This window comes from Choloepus didactylus, chromosome 15, assembly GCF_015220235.1.
Source record: "Choloepus didactylus isolate mChoDid1 chromosome 15, mChoDid1.pri, whole genome shotgun sequence".
Lineage (NCBI taxonomy): Eukaryota > Metazoa > Chordata > Mammalia > Pilosa > Megalonychidae > Choloepus > Choloepus didactylus.
In genome coordinates this window covers 32,010,158-32,035,341 of record NC_051321.1, presented here as the reverse complement: position 1 = coordinate 32,035,341, position 25,184 = coordinate 32,010,158, and the positions used below count along the sequence as shown (strand labels likewise).

Here is a 25,184-nt window from a genome sequence, read left to right as displayed (position 1 = left end):
AGCTGAAAGAGACATATTAGGGACAAGCTAAGAGACAACCCAGACACTGGCTAAGGGTTAGAGATGGTTGGAGGTGCAGACAAAAGGATGTTTGGAGATGCAAAGCTAAGAGTTGAAGCCCCGAGTTTGCCCCCGAGAAGCTAAGAGAGGACCCCCCAGGCGCTTAGAGAGAAATGTCCTGGGAGAAAGAAGCAAGGATGCACAGGAGCTGAGAGAGAGGAACTAAGACAGATGCCCAGAGACATTTTGGAGAAAGCCATTTTGAAACAAACCCAGGAGCAAAGTACCAGCAAACACCAGCCATGTGTCTTCCCAGCTGACAGAGATGTTCCAGACACCATCAGCCTTTCTTCGGTGAAGGTATCCTCTTGTTGGTGACTTAGTTTGGACACTTTTATGGCCTTAGAACTGTAAATTTGTAACCTAATAAACTTTTATAAAAGAAAAAAAAAAGCAAGAAAACACTGTCTTAATGACTATTCCTTTATTGTTAGGTCTTGATATTCAGTAGTATAAGTCCTCTTTATTTTTTATTTTTCAAGGAGTTAACATATATGTTGTTAAAATTTATTTCTAAGTATTTTGGGTTTTTTTTTATGCTACTATAAATTGCATTGGCAGATGGTTTCTAAAAAAACACAATGAAATGAGTAGAGTGATTACCCTTAGGTAGGGAGCTAATGACTGAGGGGGTACAAGGCAGGGCTTGCGAGGTTCATGATGATCTGGTTCTTGCTCTTAGTGCTGGTTACATGAGTATGTTCGTTCGCCTAGTGAAAATCAATTGATTTGTACAGTTAGGAATTACATTTTTATGTTTATTATGCTTACATGATAATTTAAATCGAAAAATATATATTACATTGTAAGAAAGAAGGATGTACTTTCCAAAAAGTATGTGTGTGGGGGTATTCAACTTCAACAGTATCATAAATTCATTGAGATGGTATTGATAGCTATCATTTATTTAGCACTTCAGTGTGCCAGTTGGTGTGCTGAGTATGCTTTTCATAGTTTATGTTATTTGTTCCTCACTAAAATCTAATGAAATTGGTCATATTATTATCCCCACTTTACAGATGAGGGAAACCAAGACTCATAAAAATAAAAATTCAGGAAAAAATAATTTATTCCATGTCACACAGGTGGTAAATGGAGGAGCTAGAGTTTGAAACGAGGTCTTTTTTCCCCAGGGCCAAAGCTTTTAAAATAATACACGTGGTATAGTGATTAACAGTAACTTATTTAAAGCGATACTGGATCTGAGGTATGTATCTTTCTACTTCACAAAAAAACTCTCTGTTCTGAAGTGTGGTGCCTAAAATGTAGTGCCAGCTAGAGTAGCCCAAATGAACAGTTGGTAAATCCATGACCTCTCAGTTTATACTTCATTTCTAATAGTCAAATATTTTTAGGTCCCATTGATGATTCTGTCATAGAAAGCATAAGAAAGTCTTGCCTGAACTTTAGCTCTACAGTGCGATAACCAAACTGCTAAAACCCTCAGGTGGTTTTATCTATTAGTAATCTGATAATCACTAATCAAAGCATGACCCCCTTGATGATAGAAACATCTGGGTTGTTAAAATATAAATGGAATCTTTCCATTAACTTGCTGATTGTTCTGTTCTGTAACTGGCACTTCTGGTCTTTTTCCAGAGAACGGTATTCTAGATAGCACCCAACTTAGGTCCATTTCTACCTTTTAAAAAACAAAGGGTAAATATATAAAAGATGATGGAGTGGGAGATTTTGGTTGTTGTGATGAGAAGTGACATTTGGTCAAGCTTGTAAACCCACCATTTGTATTGTTAGCTCTCTAAATTTTATTCCACATTTCATGATTTTTCCTTTTCTGAGATGCAAACAAATAACCTACACAAAAAGCAGTTCAGAAGTCCCCCAAGGCCTGTGTCCAACAAGGTTCTTATTAATCATTTTTAGTCTATGTCATAGACAACAGTGGCATTTTTGCTAGAAAACATTCAACTCCGCACACCAGGGCTTGCTGTTTACAGGTGTCAGCTCTTTCAAGTATAAATAGAATGGCTATTGCCATTCTTGAAAACACACTTTCAACTGTATATTGTAAAGAAGTCTACATATAGGAGTTAACATTTAGAAAATCAGGCAAGCTTGTGTCTTAAATAGCTGAAGTTGATCATCCAAATTTGGTACAATTTTGTTGCATGTTGCACATTCGGTATGTCTAGGCAGGGATGAACTCTACGGCAACAGAGGTCTTCCTGCCAAATTGGGTTTACCTTAGGCAAATATGGCAGAGATCCATCAAAGTACTTTGAAAAGTACCCAGTTATACTACTTTATGATTATACTTTAAAGAAAATCATACTTACTTCAGTATCATCCTTTACTCCTTTTTATCCCACACCCCATTTCCCATCTATGAACACATTCAATTGACTCTGCCTTCAAAATACTGAATCACAATTATTTCTTACCACCTTTACAGCTCCACCCTAGTTCAAGAGATTATCTTTTTCATGGACTACTGAAGTGATCCCTTAATTGGTCTCATTTCTTTCATGTCCCATATACTCTTTCTCCACATAGCAATGAATCTTTTAAATGGTAAAACAAATCATGTCACTCTCAAGCTTCTAGGTGCTTCTCCATGTAGCTTCTATTTGCATAGCTTCTCATCTCCAGGTCTCTCTCTCCAGCAGGGTAGCCTAAATTTCTCATGTGGTGGCTCAAGGCTCTAAGAAATAAGCAGAAGCTGCCTGGGCTCAGAAGTCTCAGAATGTCACTTTCTCCCTGTTCTGTTAGTCAATGCCCAGATTCAGAGGATAGGCCAAAAACTCTTCCTCTTGGTTGGAGAGACAGCATACATGCTTGTACAAAGAGGGCTAGAATTGTTGGGGGCCATCTTTGGAGTTTGGCTACCACCACCTAAATGACTTGGATGATCTGGCTCTGACTACTTTTCCAGCCATATTTCTCCTTGTTCACTCAATCCAGCCACACTGGGCACACTGCTACCCAGAACTTTTGCCCTCAAAATTCTTATTGCCTATACCATTCTCCCCCCAAATAGTGAAATGTCCTCCTACCTCATTTCTTTCATGTTCAAATGTCACCTCTTTAGAGATACCATTTCTGACCCCTAGACTTAAATAACTATATTGTGTGTGTGTGTGTGTGTTTTATTGCTGTTTAACAGATTACTACAAATTTAGCAGCCTACAATGATACCCATTTTTTAGCTCACAGTTCCCTAGATTGGAAGCCCAATACAGCATAGCTGAAGTCAAGGTGTCAGCCAGGCTGTGTTCTCAGCTGGAGGCTCTGGGAGAAAATCCTTTTCTCGGTTCATTCTTGTTGGCAGATTCAGTTCCTTGCAGTTACAGGGCTGCAGTTCCTGTTTCCTTACTGGCTGTCAGCCAGTGGCTTCTCTCAGCTCTTAGAGACTTGTCTCTGACTCCTAGAGACATTCCTTGCCTTGTGCAAACTCTCCATTTTTAAAGGGCTCATGAATTAGCTCAGGGCTTTCCTGGGTAATCTTCCTATCTTAAGGTCAACTGGTTTGGGAACTTCATTACATATGAAAATTTTCTCACAACAGTTCTGCATGTATTTGATTGAATAACTGAGAAAAGTTGTGTGTACACCTGTGGCTGGGACCTTGGGGACCGTCTTAGAATTCTGCCTACCTCAATAACATACCACTCCCCCCCACCACCCGCTTTAACTTGCTCTGTTTTTTTATAGCACTATGTACATTATATTTTCTGCTTATTTGCCTATGTCTTAACTTGCCTCCACCACTAGAATATAAATTTGTATCAGGGATTATACCATTTTTGTTCACTGTTGTATTCCTAGCATCTAGAACAGTGTTTGATTCATTGTAGATTCTCAATAAATATTTATTGAGTGGATCAGTCAATAAAAAGACTTTATGGCTTATAATTTGATGACAGTGGAGATGGAATTTTTTTAGAAGAAAAAAAGTGGATTGAGCATGTGAGTGTTATTTAAGCTTTATCTCCAAAGGTACCAGAGTCTCACTGGACTTTCTTTGCGTTGAGAATTTCTTATTTGATTAGTAAAAAGTGAGTTGTGAGTGAGTAATTTGTATAAATGTCTGGTAACTGGTATACACAAGAAAAAGCAAAAAGCTTTTTACCTGCTAGTAATGGTAACTAAACCTGCTTTTTGTATTCATTTTCATCTATTTATCTCCAAATAATAAGAATTTCTTATTGTGAACTTTTGGAAATGGATGTTTAGTCTTCTGGCAATATACTTGATTTACCAGCCTACTATAGCATTTCTGTGGCTTTCCATGTAATTGCCATCAGAAATGTCCAATTACTAACAGAGTAACAGAGTGAGCTCCGTCAAAAAGACATAACATAACATGCCAGACCAGAAAATTATACATTTCTGTCATTTTCAGTACTTATTGTTATATGTTTCTTTTAATCCCTCCCCCCACTTTTACAGACAAAACTTGCCAATGGCACTTCCAGTATGATTGTACCCAAGCAACGGAAACTCTCGGCAAGCTATGAAAAGGAAAAGGAACTGTGTGTCAAATATTTTGAACAGTGGTCAGAGTCTGATCAAGTGGAATTTGTGGAACATCTTATATCCCAAATGTGTCATTACCAACATGGACACATAAATTCATATCTTAAACCTATGTTGCAGAGGGATTTCATAACTGCTCTGCCAGGTATGTCTATGGGTGTTAGTAAGCCATTAATTTGCCTGAAAGATTTGCTACAATAGTAACTGCACTGGATTTTCAGCTATACATCTCTTTTTTTGAAAGCCTTTATTGGTTTGATTTTTACAAATTGAGTTCTTTAATTGGACCTTCTTGGGATATAAATATACAAACTCAAACTCTGGAGATAAAGATTCAACTCTTCCCTATCTTACGCCTTTCTATTTAGTGCTTTTTTAACCTGCACATAGGCCCAAATAAAATCTTTTTTGAGGTAATAACTGGTTTCAGGTGTGTCTTTTATAATGTGACTTTGTTTCAGTGTATGTTAACTATATACTTGGATTTGGATTTCTATGAGAATTTATCAACAGAATATTTAAATTCTAGGGTTGAAAAGAACATTTTTAACAGAGTATTTTAGAAGAATATTTCAGGAGCCTTGTTTCGACAGTAAATATGTAAATCCCAGGTTTTACAATCTCATCATGATCAGTAACTAAATAGCTATTGTAAACTAAATAAATATATAGATAATGAGACTTAAAATACTTTTTTTGGGAGGACGGGGGTATTGTGTGATTTCCAGGATGCTTAATGCTGATCTAGGATACTATGAAGGTATCAGTATTGGAGGGAAATGCTATCTTAGGAAAACATAAGGTTCTCATCTATTAAAAGCTTGGTTTAAAAGAAAAAATAATACAGAGATGAGCAGATCTCAATGAAAAATCCTCTTTTTTCTTGTTGAAAAAAACTATTAATATGCTGTTAATATATTGGCATATAGCCTTCCAGTTTTTTCTAGGTGTGTATATTTACCTAAGGCTGTTATTATAAATGTTTTTAACATTTTTTCTTAATATATTCTCTTATTATATTTTCCTAAGTGTTTGTTCTTCTAAAACATAATTTTTAATTGTTGCACAGTATTCTTTACAGTGAAACCCTAATCATAATTTTGTCCTTTTTGTGAATGTTTAGGTAGTTTCAAAATTTTCTCCCTTTTATAAATTATGCTATGACAGACATTCTTATACATTAATCATATGGGCTTCTTAAGGAAAAAATACCAGAAGTGGAATTGCTGTATTGAAGGCTATAAACATTTTAAAGACTTTTAATACATGCTGCCAAACTGTCCTCTAAGAAAAAAAGATATACCAGCTTGTACTGCATATTACCCCCAAACTGCATATTACCATTTGGTTTAATCTTTGTCAATTATGTCTTTTTTTAAAAAATTATTTTTCCAAACTTGGTACTTAAATTGCCCTTTAAGACAAAAAAAAGTGCCTATATTTAACTGTATCTTAGAAATAACCATTTTAAAGTTGAATTTGAATGTATCCCTTTTGTTAAATAGCATAGATATTTGCACCCTTTTCACTCATTGGATTTTTTTTTCGCCATAGACATACTGTTTTCTTTGTATGAACACACTGTGTGTACCTCATTACTGTGCTCTCAATCACTGATATATGCTACTATCTCAAGCTTATACCACTAATTCTTGGTGGTATAACATTTGATTAGGCCTGTGTATACTTTGCCTAACACTCATCCCTAGTGTATATCAGCTGACCACTCTTGTAAAGCATTAAATCATCAGTTTAATGCTTTACAGCTCTTTTAACTTATAAACCTCACCATTTAGCTACATTAGTTAAAAAAAAAAAAAAAAAGGCCTGTAATCCATTAATGTAATGGGTTTGTTTGGACTGTTAGGTGAAATTACTTCTAAGACTTATAGGTACATAGTGAAGGATCAGGAGCAATTTGATGGCAGCTGTTAAAAACACAGAATGCATTTTGGAAACTTTTCTGGTGGTGTAGGAAGTTTCAATATAAAGATGAAGAAATTGTACCATCAATATATTTTGCATGAAGAACTAATTATTATATTTTCAATTGACTTATAGTTATGTTCCTTTATTAAGAATTAGGTGATGGCTGCCTCCACCTGTTTATGCTTAAATATGGACATGTTATGCCAGCCAAACAAGATCCATTTATGCTTTCTTTCCCTAGTCTGCTGAAAAATGGTAACTGATACTCATATGTATAATCTTTATAATTAGAATGTTTAAGCACATTTGGATTGTTTCTTTTTGTCCATGTTTGTTTTTGTATGATCCAGAGGAAAGGCACAAAATGTAATGTGGTATTCTCTTTCCTGTTTGTTAGTTTTGTGCCCAAGGGAGTCAGAGTATGAAAGAATCCTCCTGAACTATTTAAGTTCTTTAGAAAACCTGTGACATGTAACCTGTAAAGAGAAATAACTTTGAATGTTTCTGTCTCACTTGTTAATTAGAACAACAGCCAAAAGAAGGTTTATTAGTGTGTCCTGAGTCCATCCTATTTTATATGATCTGTTCCTCTGAGACCTCAATACAGATTCAGGTGGTGGAGCCAATTTGCACAGCTCAGGACCTACTCTCCACTATTTTCATTTGTGCATCCTACAAAATATTCTCTGAAATGCTAACCTAGTTATTTATTGGTCTGGGATTATTTCATTTTTGGTAAACTGTCATGAGGTTTTATAGCAGTAGCTATTCTTAAATATAGTTTTAACCATCTGAAATGAAACTCATTGTTGAATTTAACTTAAGCATACCTCCCTCTCTTTCCTCTCAGGATGTTACTGTATCAATCCATATTTCCTTCTTCTCTCCTCACTTTCTGCATGCCCAACATTCTGTAACCCAGCACATTCTGAATTAGTGCTTCTCCCCCAGTACATTTAAAAGATATTTCTTTTACTGAACAGCTTTGGAGCTATAGCAGTAATAGAAACAGAATGAGAAATGGACCTAATATAGAGATTTGGGGGTGGGGTTCAGAACCACAGAGTTTGAGATGCCATCCACAGAACATCCCCTAATGCTGAAATCCATATAGATAGATGTGAATTGTTTTCTGGGATCCTTTTTATTTTTAATGTCTTGGGGGGTTTGTTGGTTGTTAGCGTGAACTTCCTTATCTAAAGGAAAATGGAAAATACTGTTCTTTTCTGTAACCTAATGGAAAAATTATTGACACTCATTTTACCCAAGTCTCTAATCGAAAAAGAAACTGGACCACACTAGGGATGATGATACGCCTTCATACCAGAACAAATGCTGTATTGTTTTAAAGAATCTTTTGTGAAAAATCGTTCACCACCCCTTATTTTCTATTTCTTTGCCTTTCCTACCCCCACCCCGGAAAGCTCGGGGTTTGGATCACATTGCTGAGAACATTCTGTCATACCTGGATGCCAAATCACTATGTGCTGCTGAACTTGTGTGCAAAGAATGGTACCGAGTGACATCTGATGGCATGTTATGGAAGAAGCTCATCGAGAGAATGGTCAGGACAGATTCTCTGTGGAGAGGCCTGGCAGAACGGAGAGGGTGGTGAGCCTTTTAACATTTTTACTATACAGAGCTTCAGAACCTAGCCATGCAGAGTCGTGAAGATTTTGGGAATCATTGAGCGGCTCATTATTTAATACCATGATTTTACTTGTTTAAGGTAAAAAAAAAAAAAGTAGAGGAGAATGGTTTTTCATTTTCCCAGCAGTTTTTCTTCTGACCAGTTAATCACTCATAAAATGGCATAATGTTGTATTGATACTGCTCTGCAAAAAATGATGAACTGGGCAGCCCACCAGCTTAAAACATTCTGATCTCTGGGTAGAAATTGGTATACTAAAAAAGGACTGAATTACAAGGCAAGTAGATAACTTTGAATCACATACAAGCCATCAGATCAGCTTCTCCTCAAATAATCCAGGACAAATTATTCTTTTCTCCTTCAGGAGATTTCTTGTGTTAGCTCACATCCCTAGTGTTTTATCGCTTTTGTAATTAAAAAATTATTTGTATGTCCAACTAGAATAATGACTCTAGCCATCAGAAAGAGTGAAAAATGGGATTTGGTATAAATCATTGTTTCTTCTTAATACCCTTATATATATAGTTGGTTCCCTTTCTTTTTTTGTGTCTTTTGAAGTTCATTAATATGTAATAAATATGATGACCCCTAATACGACACCACATACTTCAGAGATTTCTGTCATTCTGGCTACTAGGAACACTTTAAAAATATTTCTCAAATTCAGTTATAAGGAACAAGAACCAGGCACTTCTTTGGCCAAATAAAAATTGCATGAATTAGAGAGTATTTTTATCTCTGTTGCCCAATTATGGCTTTCTTATTCTCATTATGGTAGGAAAATAGAAACCTTATCGTTTATAACCTATTTTGTACTTTGGAAATAAACTCTTTAGTAGTATAAAAAAAACAAAAAAGAATGTAGTTACATGGCATTCAGAGTCCATCATTTTGTTAAGAATTCTAGGACCAGCCTTAGAAATAGAGCAGAGAATTGCTTACTTGTTAAAATTTCAGGGCAGCAGGAAGATGATTTTACTTCTCGAAGAGGAAGGGGAAAAGGGAAAAGAAAACTCTCTTCCAAGTAACTCCTGACCTGAAATTTTAGTTACAGAGATTCATTCCCATTACACTTTGTTCCTATTTGGACTGGTTAATAACAGTAAACCTTTATGAGACATTGGGAGTTTACTAAATCCTTTTTTGAAGATAGGTTTTAAAAGGGGCAAAAAAAGGAGGAAAGTAAGAATTAAGTGGGCACTTCTTGGCAGGTAGAGGTGAAAATGCCAAAGGTAAATAAGCTCCACAATTTTGCTTAGGATTAGCACTAAACAACAAGGTCTGTTATTTTAGTTAGAAATAAAAAGCAAATAAGATAATTGAAAAGATGGCTTGGCCTTTTAAAAGAATATGTGCAGGCATAGCTGAGAAATAATCCTGGGTTGCACAGTAATTACCTCTCTTTCCCCTAACTCTTCAACCATAGAAACCCATTCCTTCTCTTTTGAGCATCCTTCAGAATTTTGGCTACATTCCCTTGTCTTTGGCTCTATTTATCCTCTTAACTTTATATAGCTCCATGAAATTATAAATATTTGCCCAAGCATAAAGACCTTCTCCAGTGGCCCCTTGACTTTCTTGTTACTGCTTCTGTTTCTACATGTTGCCATTCTTCCTGTGTTAGTTGTCTTCTTTTTTAAAAATTTAATCTATGATGAGTTTCTCCTTTTGTTTTATGATGAGTTCTTGCTTTCTTACTAAACATACTGTATCATTTGTCTTTCTGTGTTACACTTTTCCCCATATGCTGCCTTGAAAGTTTCTTCCATTTCTTTTAACCAAAAATAAATAAGTAAATATAGTTTTCTAATAAAATTTTGAGTCTCTAAGATTTAACTTTCACTTTGCTGTGTATTTTATATCTAGATGGACTTGACAGCCTGCCCTTAGGACATGAACTCTGTCATTTTTTATCTTGATTAATACTAAACACACTCTCTGCTCATGTTATGATAACGCTTGAAAGTATAATAAAGGACCACTTGGGAAAAGTCCATTTTCTTAATCAGCAGATCACATTTTATGGTACCATTCTGAATTTAATATTTAACATTTATCAAGTACCCACACTCTCATAGGTACTAGGCATGTCACGTAGAAGTGGTCCCTATTGTCAAAGAGCTTCCATTATAAAAGGTTTTGACTTACAACATACAGGCTGAAAAGCCAGTTTCCAACCTGTAGCCACTCTTGATCTGAAGAAATACAGATACTTTAACAAGGCACAGTAGATGCAGTGGAGTAAAAAACAAGTTCATATAAGTCCTCTTTCCTTAGGATGCAGAATAATACCATTGTATGTGAAGAAAATCCTGGAGTGCCTGTGTACAATTGCCAGAGATTAAAAGGAAGACAAGAATTCTGAGGAATGGTGGGCATTGAGAGGCAATAAAGTGGTTAAGTGTTTGGGTTCTGGAGTCAAACCTGGTTTCAAATCCCAGGTCTGCTTCTTGATACCTATGTGACCTTGGGCAGGTTATTTAACCTCTCTGATATTTGATTTCTTTATCTGCAAAATGAAGATAATAGTTCCTACTTCATTAGAGGAAATTGGAGTTGAACTTATTAAATTATATTTTAGCCAGATTTATAGTCTTTTCTTTTAAAATCTATGTGAATGAATGCTTGTTTGCCTGAAAAATGTTTATAGAATAAGATTGTTTATAAGAAGTAGACCTTTAGACTAAAGCTATTTCATACTTGTATCCCGTTTTCTCTTTATGTTGGTTCTATTAATCCCTTTTTAAAAACTATATTATTTATATTCTCCATTGCAGACTTCCCCTTCTGTATTAACACAGAAGCCAGAGCCAGCTACCTTCCTGATAGGATATTTTCTCAACTAATTTTCAAGGTGTATATAATAGGGAGAGGGCAGGGGAGAAGCGCTCCTGGAAACATTGAACAATTAATTATATTGTAATGGAGCTATAGAAGGAGTGCATGACTGGCCCAGAGAAAACATGATTTCTCTGGTGCCAAGATTACACTCAGAGGCATTTCTGCCTATCTCCACTTTGCAAGGCACAGTGCCAGTGAGAACAGCAGTTAGTACACCCATAGTGGGGTTTACTAGCTTCCACACCGTGTTTGGTGGGTTCTTAACTTCAGGATGAGGAATTAAATTTTTTACCCAGCAGGAAGTGATTGCCATTTACTGATTTTTTTGTAGCAAAGATCTAGCTTGGGATATGAGTATTCCAGAGATGTGCTGTCATAAGGAAGGAGATGCTAACAAATGTTGCTCACTGGAATCAAGGAAAGGCAGTGAAATGAATGTATATATATGCATAGCCAGAAACACACCTGTGAAAGTCAATTTCACGCCTTAGACTTGACAGCACAGTGCTCTTAGGCTTTTCTCTTCATCTTCTGCCCTACCTGCTATTGGACACTCCTGTGATCCTTTTGTTTTCTGTTGAAATGAACTGAACTGCTCCTTTTAAAGCATAGTCACACTGCTTACCAGCAGCCTGGGTTTCTGAGCAGCCAGTACACTTTACCCCACACAAATGAAGACCTAGAAAAAGGATTTCTGCTGCCCTTGATGCTAGGTTTCACTGACACCGACACAGTTTTACTCAATGAGGAAAAGACTATGCACCATGGGTTAGTTCAAAAGTAATAATTACCATCACTAACAGAAACTTCAAAGTGAAATCTAATTACACAGATCTCTAATAGACAAATCGAATTCTGATTATACATATTCAGTTTGCCTATTGACGTTTTATATATATATATATATATATATATATTATTCCTTAAAGCTTGATTGTCTGTTTTCTCAAATTAGAAAAACCCCATGTTCCCAAAAGCCAAATGACAAATAGTACAATTATTTTGATATCCTACATTGGAAATATTATGTTTTACCAAAAAGCAAATCAGTGTTGCTTAAGCCCGGAAAGTTACTTCTTAATGTGTGGCTCCTGAAATCAGGCTTAAAGTCATACCTCTCCAGGCAAATAATGGGGATTATATGGAATGGTAACTGTGAAAACACTTCGAAGAAATATGAAGCTCCTTATAAATGTATATTATTATTTTCATTGGGAAATATTTGTTATTTTTTAGGGGACAGTATTTATTCAAAAACAAACCTCCTGATGGGACTGCTCCTCCTAACTCTTTTTATAGAGCACTTTATCCTAAAATTATACAAGATATTGAGGTAAGAATCTATGTTTATTTGGGTATTTGCAAAATGCTAGAGAATCTTCAGCCATTCTTCAGTAACAATATTGTTACAGCAAACCCATTAAAGTTTATTGATGTAGGTTAAAAGTCAATTTCTTAAAAAGTGAATAGGGTAGGTAAAATCTAATAATTTGCCAGGCAAATTTTTTTTAAAGCTTTTAAAAATTGTTTACTAATAGATCATCGATAAGAGGAGGCGGGGCGTAGTGAGACTGTTAAAGTTGCACTTACGAGCTGATATTCAAATATCTTCTAATTGAACCTTCATGGAGGGTCACTGGTAGAAATGGCTACTGTATTCATAAGAAGAGCACTGAACACATAACATCATGTGGCCATAGCTTGCCCTCTGTTGCTGAGCAGTCTCTTTCCACCAGCTTTATTATTTGTTTGAACAACATAAATGCAGGAGAGTTCTAAAAAATAAATCTTTACATTGCAAATGTGAAAATGTTTTATGAATTTAGATAATAGCTGTTGAAAAGTGTATTTTTAGTTTACCTTAAGCGTATTTTTAGTTTGCCTTAAGTTCTATGTATCTCATAGAAAGAAGCGTTGAGCATTTATCGTTGGTTGCCATGAAAATCAGATATTTTAACAACTGGGAAAAATAGAAGAGCTTGGTTGTGGTTCTTTCCTAATTATTGCTTCTTTACCATTTCTTCTTCTCAGACAATAGAGTCTAATTGGAGATGTGGAAGGCATAGTTTACAGAGAATCCACTGCCGAAGTGAAACAAGCAAAGGAGTTTACTGTTTACAGTATGATGATCAAAAGATAGTAAGCGGCCTTCGAGATAACACAATCAAGGTGAGGTCTCTTCAGTTATGGAAGGGTAGCTGAGGGGGTGAGGGTGACCACATGCATAAAGCAATCCAAAGCATAAAATTAAGCTCTATTTCTGGAAAGTGGGAGTTTTAGATTGTTTAGAGTCCCAAAGCCAAAATCATTTATTTAAAAGACAGATATCTGCCTCCCCCACCTATGTGGACAGTCCTAGGGTTAAATTCCCTTCTTGAAGCACACTGAAATGGGGTATTATTATTTTGGCTCTGGCATAATTACAGGCTACCCCTGTTGCCTAATGAAAAGAATAAAGTCTGCATTAGTACTGAAGCCACATACATGTAGGTGCTTAGCTATACCTATAGAAAATAATGCATTCCACACTGCTCTGAGCTTTGATTCTTTTGGGAATCAAACACATAATAGAGCCAGCAAGTCTCCACAGCACCCCCATTATCACGGTGATCAAAAGGATCTTCTTGTTTGCCATCCTAGATCTGGGATAAAAGTACATTGGAATGCAAGCGCATTCTCACGGGCCACACGGGTTCTGTCCTGTGCCTCCAGTATGACGAGAGGGTGATCATAACTGGATCATCGGATTCCACGGTCAGGTAGAAAATTTCAAATGAGCTTTTGAACTCTGAAACATCAGATCTACTCTGTTCTTTGTCATAGATGATAGTAATTTTGTATATATCTTCAAGAACACAGTTCTGAAACTTCTATAACTGAAGAAAAATAAACCATCCGTTTTCCCCAACATTTATGTCCATCTAGAACTAGAAAACTTGATTTAGGTTAATCAAGGTAAGTTTACATTTTTGTACAGTTAAAGCGCACATCCTATTTTAGTTTGGGAGAATCATCTACTATAAAAACGTTTCTTATCTTTATGGTAAACCTTGCATTCTTTATGAAACCACCATTACGGGAATGACATGAATGGAATAAAGCATTCCTTTCATGTAGTTGTAACTGTAGTGTAAGCATGCATTATCTCCTTTAAAATGTGTATAGGTGAGCAATGCTGTCTCTTTGCCAGCCCCTCCCCTGCTGTACCTGCAGTTTTTAATTGCAAGCTTCACTCAGGGAGGGGGCCTTCAATTTCCAGAGGCGCTAGTGATTTGATGACACAGCCATTATGCTGCTGGAGTGCAGTGTAGCTTGAGTTCTGGGTACTAGCAGCACTGCTGGAAACCTCTGTTAGGAATTTTGCCTTGAGCTAAAGGATTGGCAAACATAATGCATCAAAAGTAACTTTTAAAAAATAGAAAAAAAAAAAACAGCTGCATTGTTAGATTCTCAGAAGTTAAATGTTTAGCATTCCAAGTTATCCTCTGTGAATAGAAAAGGCTGTTCCTATTTCTTGTCTTTTGACTTAGAAGCATAGCTAACTCAGTCCTTAGAGTTATTGACATTTGCATTTATTGGTGCTTGTGGAATACACCAAAGAAGCCAAAACGCTGTTGGGGCTAACATCATTCACAGGAAAATGGAATAAAATAATTTTCTAAAAAGGGGACTTAAACTGGAAGCAAATAAAATGCATTATAAAAACCAAATTAAATACACAAAAATACAGTAATCAAAGTAAAATCTGTCATTACCAGTGCTTGTACTATCCAAAGTCACACTCTGCTGTGAAGCCCATTTTTACAGTAGGCTGCCCGTTCTTGATCCCCAACCCATTCAAAGCACAGAAACAGGGACTTATACTGGATGTCTAGGAAATCCTGGGCCTTGACTTGGATGATGAAAACAAAGATCCAGGTAATCAAGCTCAGATCCACAGTTCTAAATAAGTCTTTTACAAAAGCATCTTGACCTATATCCGTTCTGGTTCCTGAGGGCTATCAGTGGGGCACTAATGTTGCTGTTATTAATCAAATCCCCAGTTTAACATTTATCTTGTTAATGGTATCATATCATCAAAATATTATAAGTTTTGAAATAATTTATCTTGAAGGCTGGACCCAGTAATTAGGTGATGGCAGTTGCTATCTCATTCCTACCACCAACCAGATTTCAAGTAGTATGTCTTCAGGATTTTGCACTGGCAACACCCCATCCCCTTCCTTTTCCCACTCTCCCAAGTCAGACCTTTCCTATCTACTAGCTCCCCGTGATCCGTCAGTATTTTTTTTTAATCTCAGTTCAGCCTCAAAGCTGCAAAAGAAGAGTAGGGTATAACTCTTTACCATGAAAATACGGAGGAGGGGTTAGAATGATGAAAAATTCTGGTAATAGGTGGTGGTGATGGTAGCACACCATTGTGAATGTAATTAATACCACTGAATTGTATACTTAAAATTAGGAAATTTTTTTAAAGTGAAGAAAAATGGAAAGGGGCAGGGAAAAATAGCTCATTGGATTGTTGAATAAATATAAAGCAGTTTATTTAAAAAATAAATATTTATGGAAGAGAATGCAGTTATATACTGGTAACAGATTACAGCGTGTGTACCATCTAAATTTCATATAACCTTCTTAATGTTGTTTTTCCAGAGTGTGGGACGTAAATACAGGTGAAATGCTAAACACGCTGATTCACCATTGTGAAGCAGTTCTACACTTGCGTTTCAATAATGGCATGATGGTGACCTGCTCCAAAGACCGTTCCATTGCTGTATGGGATATGGCCTCCCCAACTGACATTACCCTCCGAAGGGTGCTGGTTGGACACCGAGCTGCTGTCAATGTTGTTGACTTTGATGACAAGTACATTGTTTCTGCATCTGGGGATAGGACTATAAAGGTAAGAAGCCTAAGAGCTCTTAAATTAGATGATAGGCAGTTTTTAGTAAGTCCTCAACTTAGAGTAGGGGAATTTGTGTGAAAATTTGATCAAGGGCAATTTCATATTTAGGTTCAAGAAAATTTATCTGCGAGACCAGACTAACCCCATAAGAGTAAATCAATTTGAGGATTTCTCGTATGAAAGAAGCCTGATACATTCTAGCCCTGTATTATCATGCATTGAACTAGTCATGTTTTTGTTTTGTTTTGTTTTAGTTTACTTCCCCTATTGGTTCAATTCTGTCACCATGGATTTACCAGGGAAAGTACCAAATTAATTGCCAAATGCTATTTTCTGTTTCAGGTATGGAACACAAGTACTTGTGAGTTTGTGAGGACTTTAAATGGGCACAAACGCGGCATTGCCTGTTTGCAGTACAGAGACAGGCTGGTAGTGAGTGGCTCATCTGACAACACTATCAGGTGAGCAGCCGGTACCCTTTCCCCGAATGGATCAATATTTCTGCCATTCATTGCTTATGTACGTATCAAAAAAATCTCCGACTGTGTTATGTTTATAATAAATATTTTCCTTTCTGTAACTTCTTTTTTTAATGCAATTTTATTGAGATATATTCACACCATACAATCATCAGTTGTTCACAGTATCATCATATAGTTGTGTATTCAACACCACAGTTTTTTGAGCATTTTCATTACTCCAAGAAATAAAAATGAAAATAAGAATAAAAATAGAAGTTATCTGTAGCTTCTTAGAGGTGAAAAGTTTGCCCCAAGCAGAGAGGCAGCACAGAAAAGCCTTTTGTTGATGTGTTTCCTTCCTGTAATAGTTTTATCACCAGGTAGACCTATATAAAAGGTAGTGCCTGAATGAAGAAGCAGGCAGGAGAGACAGGTAGATGGAGATTGATGACCCTTCTCTTTCAATTTCCTCTATCTACAGTTGAAAAGTACTAATAAATAGCTTAAGGCCTTTGCCACTGTTCTCAAAAAAAAAAAAAAAAGAAAAGAAAAAAGATTTCTTTCTCTATTAGAAATTGTGTAGTTTTGTTTTCTTAGCATTGCTTAAGTTGTAAAATTGGCCTGTCTTTGAAATATGAAGAAACTACAAGTTGAAGTGTTTTTGGTGTTCTTACCTCACAAAGATGAAAAACAGATACAGTTAGTGTTTGGAAGATTTATCTGTCCTCTCCCTCCCTTGAATGAAGAACAAAGAAGTTGAAAGGCATTTAAAAAAAAAGAGAGAGCTATTGTTATAGCAAAGGAAATTACCATTCCTAGAAATCACATGGATTGGTCTGAAAGCATACTATTTTATAAATTAGTATGCAAATGTTTTTGAGAACTTACTTTATGCTTCCATTATAAAGGAAGGACTGTCCTGTACAGTGGGTAAATGCACATAGTGTCCTCCATGATAGAGGTAGAGATGCTTTGTGAGGGCAGGAAATCACTGACATTCTGCCTCTTAGGAACCATTACTTTCTTAGCTTGGTCATTTGCTTTCCCAGCAGCTGTGTGCATTTCATTCATCCTTTTGATGCCCAGGACAACCTAGTTACAGGTTTTAATATAAATATACAAATATATGTAATAAAAATATTATGTAATATAAACCATTGTGCTTTGAAAATATATACTGTATTTAAACTGATGATAAATTTTTTTCTGCCTGAGCTTTATGGCAGAAAGAAAGTTAAATTACATTGGATGCAATACATTTTTATATGGATGCTGATTGATTTTTGTAGTTTTTTTTTTTAAAAGACATATGAAGTTGATTATTATAACATTCAGGCTCAGAAAAGACATAAAAATTGTCTTGACTTAATTTTCTCTTCCAGATTATGGGATATAGAATGTGGCGCATGTTTACGAGTATTAGAAGGCCATGAGGAATTGGTGCGCTGTATTCGATTTGATAACAAGAGAATAGTCAGTGGGGCTTATGATGGGTGAGTTTGCTAACAGTGTTTAAAAAATCTGCATCTTTATTCCTTCTGCCTTATGATTTTATATTTAGCATCTCCTTGTGTCTGAAAGCCTGTAAATTTCCAGAAAGAAGAATCTTAACTAATATTCCTTTTGAATTTTGATTCTTTGAATAATTCCTAAAAGTTCAGCCCTCTTGTCACTACTTCTAGCGTTTCACTCACAGGTAATTCAGTAATCTTTATTTTCTTCACTCTAATGTTCATTGGTTATAGGATGCATTCATGTTGTGTTTGGATCCCATGTCTAGAAACACTAGGTACATGGTAAATTCATACAAAACTGTAATAGCTTTCAAAGGCCTCTTTTCATTTCTTGACAAAGTGCCTGATTTGGGGAGGCGTGGAAGGCTAAGTTCAAATTCTGGCAGCTTTTTTTTAATATCAGAAACTAGCTTACAACATTATCCTAGTTCAAACTGGCTATACCGATACATTCAGCCAAGTCAAGCAGCAGGAAGTGAGTGTAGCAGACTCACTCCTCCTTTGAGCAGCCATTACTGTCATACCCCTGGGAAATTGTTCAGGGTGTGACCACATGCTCCAGCTGGGTCCATCGCTTTATTTTCTCATTGCCGTGGTTTTGATCTGCACCCACCTTTCTTGGGTTTTGTCTGTTATTTATCTTGAGGAGACATGACCTAAAATTGATTTTTGGAAGGGCTAGACTTTTCTTACTAAATCAAAATATGAGGGTTTGCTTATATAAATTCCAGAGCTGTTAAATGGGCTCCACTCCTCTGGTTCATATGACTGGGCCGTTCTTGGAACTGACCAGAAAGAAGATGCCTCAGAGTTGTAGATTTCTAGGTCTTATTAATCTCTTCTATCATAAGAGTTCTAATGTACAGATCTCTTCTTAGCCCCAAAATGCAGTGTAACTTTACCACTTACCTATCTTCAGTTTGGTTAATGTTAACCTGTTTCTCATTTTAGGTTAATTACATATATTTTCCCCTATAAGCTATACCCAAGAGTGAATGCAGAAATCAAGTCTACAAAACAAAAAGTTTATATATATTCCTGTAAGCTGGATTTATCGTATGGACTATATTCACCATGCATATTTATTACCATGACTTTCTGCTGTTCTCCTCTGTGTTGCCTTATTTTTTTTTCTTTTTTGGTCACTAAGATTTTTTTCCTCTTTTTGGTCTTTAGAAAAATTAAAGTGTGGGATCTTGTGGCTGCTTTGGACCCCCGTGCTCCTGCAGGAACACTCTGTCTACGGACCCTTGTGGTAAGAGCCTTATTGTTTAGAGGAGGTTGAGCAGTAGGATGGGGAAAAAATTCAGTGTTGATGTTCTTTGGAATACAGATCTTGATTTGATAGTTAGAACATTTCCATCGCCCCAAAAAAGTTTTCTTGTGCCTCTTTGTATCAGTCCCCTCCTCCTGCCTCTTAGCACTGTTTATCTGATTTCCATCCTATAGTTTAGCTTCTTATGAACATCATATAAATTAAATCATGAAGAACATAACCTTTTTTCATTTCATTTGAAAGTCATCCCTGTTGCACATATTAGTACTTTATTCTTTTTTATTGCTTAGTCCTATTTCTTTATGTGGATGAACCAATTTGTTTATTCATTCTGCAGTTTAAGGACATTTGGAATGTTTCCAGTTTGGGGTGATTATGAATAAAGCCGCTGAAAAGATTCCCATACAGGTGTCATGGATTTGACTCTTTACACCTCAAACCTGTGATCTCCATTATCAAAGGGCTGAGCCTTATCAGGTTGTGATTCAGTCAGTTTGGGCTTCATCAAGTAACCTCCCACTCAAATAAGAGTATGAGGACAGACAGTAGTTTAAAAGTAAAGAGCACTCAAGACAAGAATTGAAATTCAACACAAATTTACTTAAGGTAGAAGGAACAAGTTTACAGTGTAAAAATAAATTGATATATTGCCAAGCCTGGGGACTTCTGTCCCTTCCAGATGTAGTTGGAGATGAGATCAGAAGACCCTTTCAGTTTAAGTTATAGAGTATTTCTGGAGCCTTTGATTCAGGGTTCATTCAATTAAGTCATACTCTTATTTTTACATTTGAACCATGGGTGACAAACTACGTGTAGTGAACCACAGGTGGTGAGCTGTGTGTGGTGAACCACAAGTGTTGAACCACAAGTGGTTAACCACAAGTGAGTCAAGAACAAAGGAGAGTATTCACAGCATTATCAGAGACAATCTTGAATGTCTTCAAAACTCTACTGAAAATATTTCTACTAAGTAAGCTATGACCCCTGTAAGAACAATATAACACACCTTTTACTTATATAAAAACTAAAAATTAGAAAAAGAGATTACTTTTGGTTTCTAATAGTTGCTAAGTGTAAGACAGCATGAAATGCAAATTTTTGGAAAAAAAGATTACTATTTCTAACTTATTAGTGTAGTTTTTCTTATTTCATTCTATAATTAGTTTAGCCATTACATCATGTCCCTCACTTCCTCCTTTTTTACTTGGGCAAGTTTAGCTTCTCCCTTGGTACAATCCTTCTAATATAGGACTTGAAGGGTATGAATTATCTGTCCCAGTTATTATAGTAAGGCCTTTGACTTTATATCATTTGGAAATTGTACTTAGGTGTTTTGGGGTAAAAGTCTGTTAAATATGCTTCCATATCAGAAGGAATAACTGGTTCTTCACTATCAGAACAGAAAGCATCAGGTGGTAAATGAGAGCAGCATAAAGAGGAGTCAGTTATTGTGGTATAATTGGCATGCAATAAAGTGCACATATTTAAAATGTACAACCTGATAAGTTTTGACTTATGTATATACGGTAAAACTATCAGGGCAACCAAGATAATGAATCTGTCCTCATGTTCCTTTGTAATCTCTCTCTCCTTTTTCATCCCACTTCTCCCTGTTCTCTTCCCCTCATCAGGCAACCACTGATCTGCTTTCTGCCAGTATTTATTAATTTGCATTTTTTAGGGTTATATAAAAATGGAATCATACAGTCTTTTTAATTTTAGTATTCTGGTAGGTGTAGAGTTGTTACCTCTGTGGTTTTCAATTTGCATATCTCTAATGATTGGTGATGTTGAGCATCTTTTCATGTGTTTGTTTGCCATCTATATGTCTACTTTGGTGAAGTGTCTATTTGAATATTTTGGTCATTTTTAAATTGAGTTTGTTTCTTAATTATTGAGTTTTGGGATTTCTTTATATATTCTGGATAAAAGTCCTTTATCAGATATGTGATTTGCAAATATTTTCTCCCAGTCCATGGCTTGTTTTTTGTTTTTGTTTTTTTTTTCCATTTTCTTAGCAGTGTCTTTCAAAATGTAGAAGTTCTTAATTTTAATGTAGTCTAATTTATCAACTTTTTCTGTTATGTATGGTGTTGTTTGATGTTATATCTAAAAATCTTTGCCTAATCCAAAGTCACAAAGATTTTCTCCTATGTTTTCTTATAGAAATTTTATTTAAAAAAGGTTTAGGTTTTACATTTAGGTCCCCATTTTAAGTTAATTTTTATATATGGTATGAGGTATTGTTCCAGCACCATTTGTTCAAAAGACCGTCCTTTCTCCTCTAAATTGCCTTTGATCCTTTGTTAAAAATCAGTTGACCATATATGTTTGGGTCAGTTTCTGTACTCTCTTTTCTATTGATTTTTTGGTCTGTCTTGATGTCATTATCATACTTTCTTGATTATTGCAGTTTTTTAATAACTTTTAAGGTCAAGTAGTATAAGTCCTTCAACTTTGCTCTTTTTCAAAGTTGTTTTGGCTATTCTAGGTCCTTTGAATTTTTATGTGAATGTTAGACCCAGTTGACAATTTCAACCAAAAGAAATGGCTGCTGGGATTTTGATTGGAATTGTGTTGAATCTAGATCAACTTGGAGAGAATTGACTTTACAATGTTCAGTATTCTTTTGATTCATAAACACAGTATATCTTTCCGTTTATGTAGGTCTTTTAAAATTTCTCTCAGCAGTATTTTGTAGCTTTCAGTGTAAAGGCCTTGCATATCTTTTGTCATATTTATCACAAGGTATTTCATATTTATAATAAATGGTCTATTTTACTTCATTTTCTGATTGCACATTGCAAGTCTATAGAGACATGCAGTTTTATTTCTCCTTTTCCAATCTGGATACCTTTTATGTCTTTTCTTATTTTATTGAACTGTCTAGGACCTCATGTACAGTGTTAAAAAGAATTGATTAGAGCAGTACTCCTTTTCTTTTTCCTGATCTTAGGGAAAAAGCATTTGGTCTTTCACCATTTCGTATATACATATATGTATGTTAGCTATGGGTTTCTTGTAGATATCCATTATCAGGATTAGGCAGTTCCGTCTGTTCCTAGATAGCTGAGAGTTTTTGTTAGGAATGGATGTCAGATTTTGTTAACTGCTTTTTCTGCATCCTTTGAGATGATCTTGGTGGTTTTTGCCTTTATTCTGTTAATATGGTATATTACATTGATGTTTTGAATGTTAAACCAGCTTTGCATTCCTGAAAGAAATCATAGTTGGTCATGAGGTATAATCCTTTTTATTTGTTGTCGGATTCATTTACTTAATACCTGCCTTTTAAGAATTGTTGTGTCTTGTTCATAAGGGATATTGGTCTGTTGTTTTATTTTCTTATACTATCTCTGGTTGACTATTAGGGTAATAGATAATGTTGATGTTGGCCTTATAAAATGATATTGGAAGTGTTCCCTCCTCTATTTTTTGAAAGAGCTTATATAGACATGGTATTATTTCTTCTTTATGTATTTGATAGAATTCACCGGTAAAGCCATCTGGGCCTGGAGTTTTCTTTGTGGGAAGTTTTAATTACAAATCCAATTTATTTAATAGGTATATAGTACTCTTCAGATTGTTTTTGTCTGGAGTCAGTTTTGGAACTTTGTGTCTGTTAAGGAGTTTGTCCATTTCATCTAAGTTGTCAGATTCATTAATATAAAGTTGTTCCTGATATTTCCTTATTATCCCTTTATTGTCTGTAAAGTAAGTAGTAGTGTCCCCTCTTTCATCGTTGATATTGATCATTTCTGTTCCCTATTCTTTTACTTGATCAATCTAGCAAGATATTTATCAATATTATTTGTCTTTTCAAAAAATCAGCTTTTGGTTCACTTGTTTTTCTTTTTTAAAAAAATATTTCATTGATTTGTTTTTTTTCTTGTTCTAGCTTCATAAGTTGGAAACTTAGATCATTGATTTAGGGCCTTTCTTTCTTTTTTTATAGCATTTGAAACTATAAATTTACCTCTAACAACTACTCTATCCACCAAATTTTGATGTGTGTTTTTATTTTCATTTACTTCAAAATATATTCTAACTTCTCTTGTGATTTATTATTTTACTGACGGGTTATTTAGAATCATGTTTAATTTCCAAATATTTAGCAGTTTCCATATAACATTCTGTTATTGATTTCTAATTCAAAACCCTTATGGTCAAAGAAAATACTTTGTGATTTCAATCCTTTTAAATATAGAAAGATTTGTTTTATGGCTTGGTATATGGTCTATCTTGATAAATGTTTCATGTGCACTTGAAAAGAATGTATATTTTGCTGTTGTCTGATGGAGTGTTTTATAAATTTTGAGTTGGCATATATAGATCAAGTTGGCATGTAATATATAGATCAAGTTGGTGTATAATGTTATTCAGGTCTTCTCTATGCTTGCTGATTTTCTTCTATTTGTTTTACCAATTATTAAGAGAGGAATATTGAAGTTACCCACTATAATTCTAGATTTATCTGTTTCTCCTTTCAGTTCTGACAGCTTTTGCTTCATGTATTTTTAGCTCTGTTATTGGATGCATATACACTTAGTATTGTTGTCTTAGTGATGAAATTGACCTTTTTAACATTATAAAATGTCAATCTTTATCCCTTATAATATTCATTGTTTTGAAGAATACTTTGATGTTAATATATACATTCTATTTGCTTATGATTAGTGTTTGCATGGTGTATCTTATTACATCCTTTTACTTTTAACATTTCTATGTCTTTACATTTAAAATGAACTTCTTATATTATTCAACACATAGTCGGACCTTGCTTTTTTTTTTCTAGGCTGACCATCTCTGCCTTTTATTGGGTTGTTCAGACCATTTACATTTAATATAATTATCAATATGTGTCTGGGTTTAAATCTACCATCTCACTATTTATTGTCTTTTTTCCCCATTTGTTCTTTGTTGTCGGTGTTCTTCTTTAATTTCCTTTTGTAGGATTTCATTTTATCTCCGCTATTGGATTATTAATTACATGTTATATTTCTCTTACTTTTTTAGGAGTTGATATAGTGTTTACAGTATGTATCTTTAATTTATCACAGCCTGTCTTCAAATAATATTGCACCACTTCATGTGTAATTTAAGGAACTTACAATAGTATACTTACATTTCTCCCCACCCATACTTTGTGCTATTGTTATAGATTTTACATCTACGTGTGTTATAATCCCCACAATACATTATTATTTTTTCTTTAAACAGTCAACTATCTTTTTTTTTCATTTTGAAAATGCATTATTATATTTTCTTCATAAGCCAGCCATACATTATAAACCTTAAGAACATGACAGGAACATTACTTCTTTAGTAAGCCCCAAGTCTTCCAGGAACATTTCTGGAGCTTAGAGCTGAAGGAGGAGTCCTGAGGTGTCAAATATTAAAGCTTTCATGTTTCGGTTGTTGAAAACAAACTCACTGGATAATGTGTCTTCTACATAGTCTATTTCTGATCGTAAAAGTGTAAGCTGTGCTTTCTTTTCAATGAACACTCTGACTCCATCTTCTTTTTCAGAATCTCCTTTTGTCTTTGTATATTCTAGAGTACAAGAAAGGCCATTACAACCCCTGGTTCAAACACCAACTCTCACATCTACCTGTTCAGGCTTCTCTTTAAGAAGTTGTTTTATCTTGCTTACTGCTGAAGGTGTCAGGGTAAGGGTGATCAGGTGGGCTGCATCTTCCTCTTGGTCATGGCCCATACAGTGGCCCAGACTAACAAAGCCTGTATCTTGGCTGTCCGAGTGCCCTGGCGCCTCTGACCAGAGGTCAGTTACCTCAGCCTCTCTCCATGGACATGATAACACAAGCTGCAGGGCATGACACCCCCAGGCCCTGCCCCACACCCAGTCAACTGCTTTTTAAAGAAATTTTAAAATAGGGGGAAATAGTGGTTTATTTTTACTCACGTATTTACTGTTTTCATCAGATACCATTTTCCTTCTGCCTAAAGATCTCCCGTTAACATTTTGTATAATCAGGTATGCTGGCAACAGATTCTCTCAGCTCTTATTTGTCTGAAAGTATTTTTCCT

At 35.3% G+C, this 25,184-nt stretch overlaps 1 protein-coding gene across 12 annotated transcripts in view; it reads left to right on the top strand.

Moving 5' to 3' along the window:
- BTRC (beta-transducin repeat containing E3 ubiquitin protein ligase) overlaps positions 1-25,184 on the top strand; it is a 227,594-nt gene that overhangs the window by 190,029 nt on the left and 12,381 nt on the right. For all 12 annotated transcript variants that reach the window (XM_037804156.1, XM_037804153.1, XM_037804157.1 and 9 more), the window contains 9 exons: positions 4,471-4,702; positions 7,911-8,097; positions 12,215-12,311; positions 13,010-13,147; positions 13,619-13,737; positions 15,632-15,881; positions 16,227-16,345; positions 17,728-17,838; positions 19,036-19,114. In XM_037804156.1, the coding sequence (XP_037660084.1) occupies positions 4,471-4,702; positions 7,911-8,097; positions 12,215-12,311; positions 13,010-13,147; positions 13,619-13,737; positions 15,632-15,881; positions 16,227-16,345; positions 17,728-17,838; positions 19,036-19,114 (1,332 nt within the window). The remainder of the gene's footprint in view (positions 1-4,470; positions 4,703-7,910; positions 8,098-12,214; positions 12,312-13,009; positions 13,148-13,618; positions 13,738-15,631; positions 15,882-16,226; positions 16,346-17,727; positions 17,839-19,035; positions 19,115-25,184) is intronic.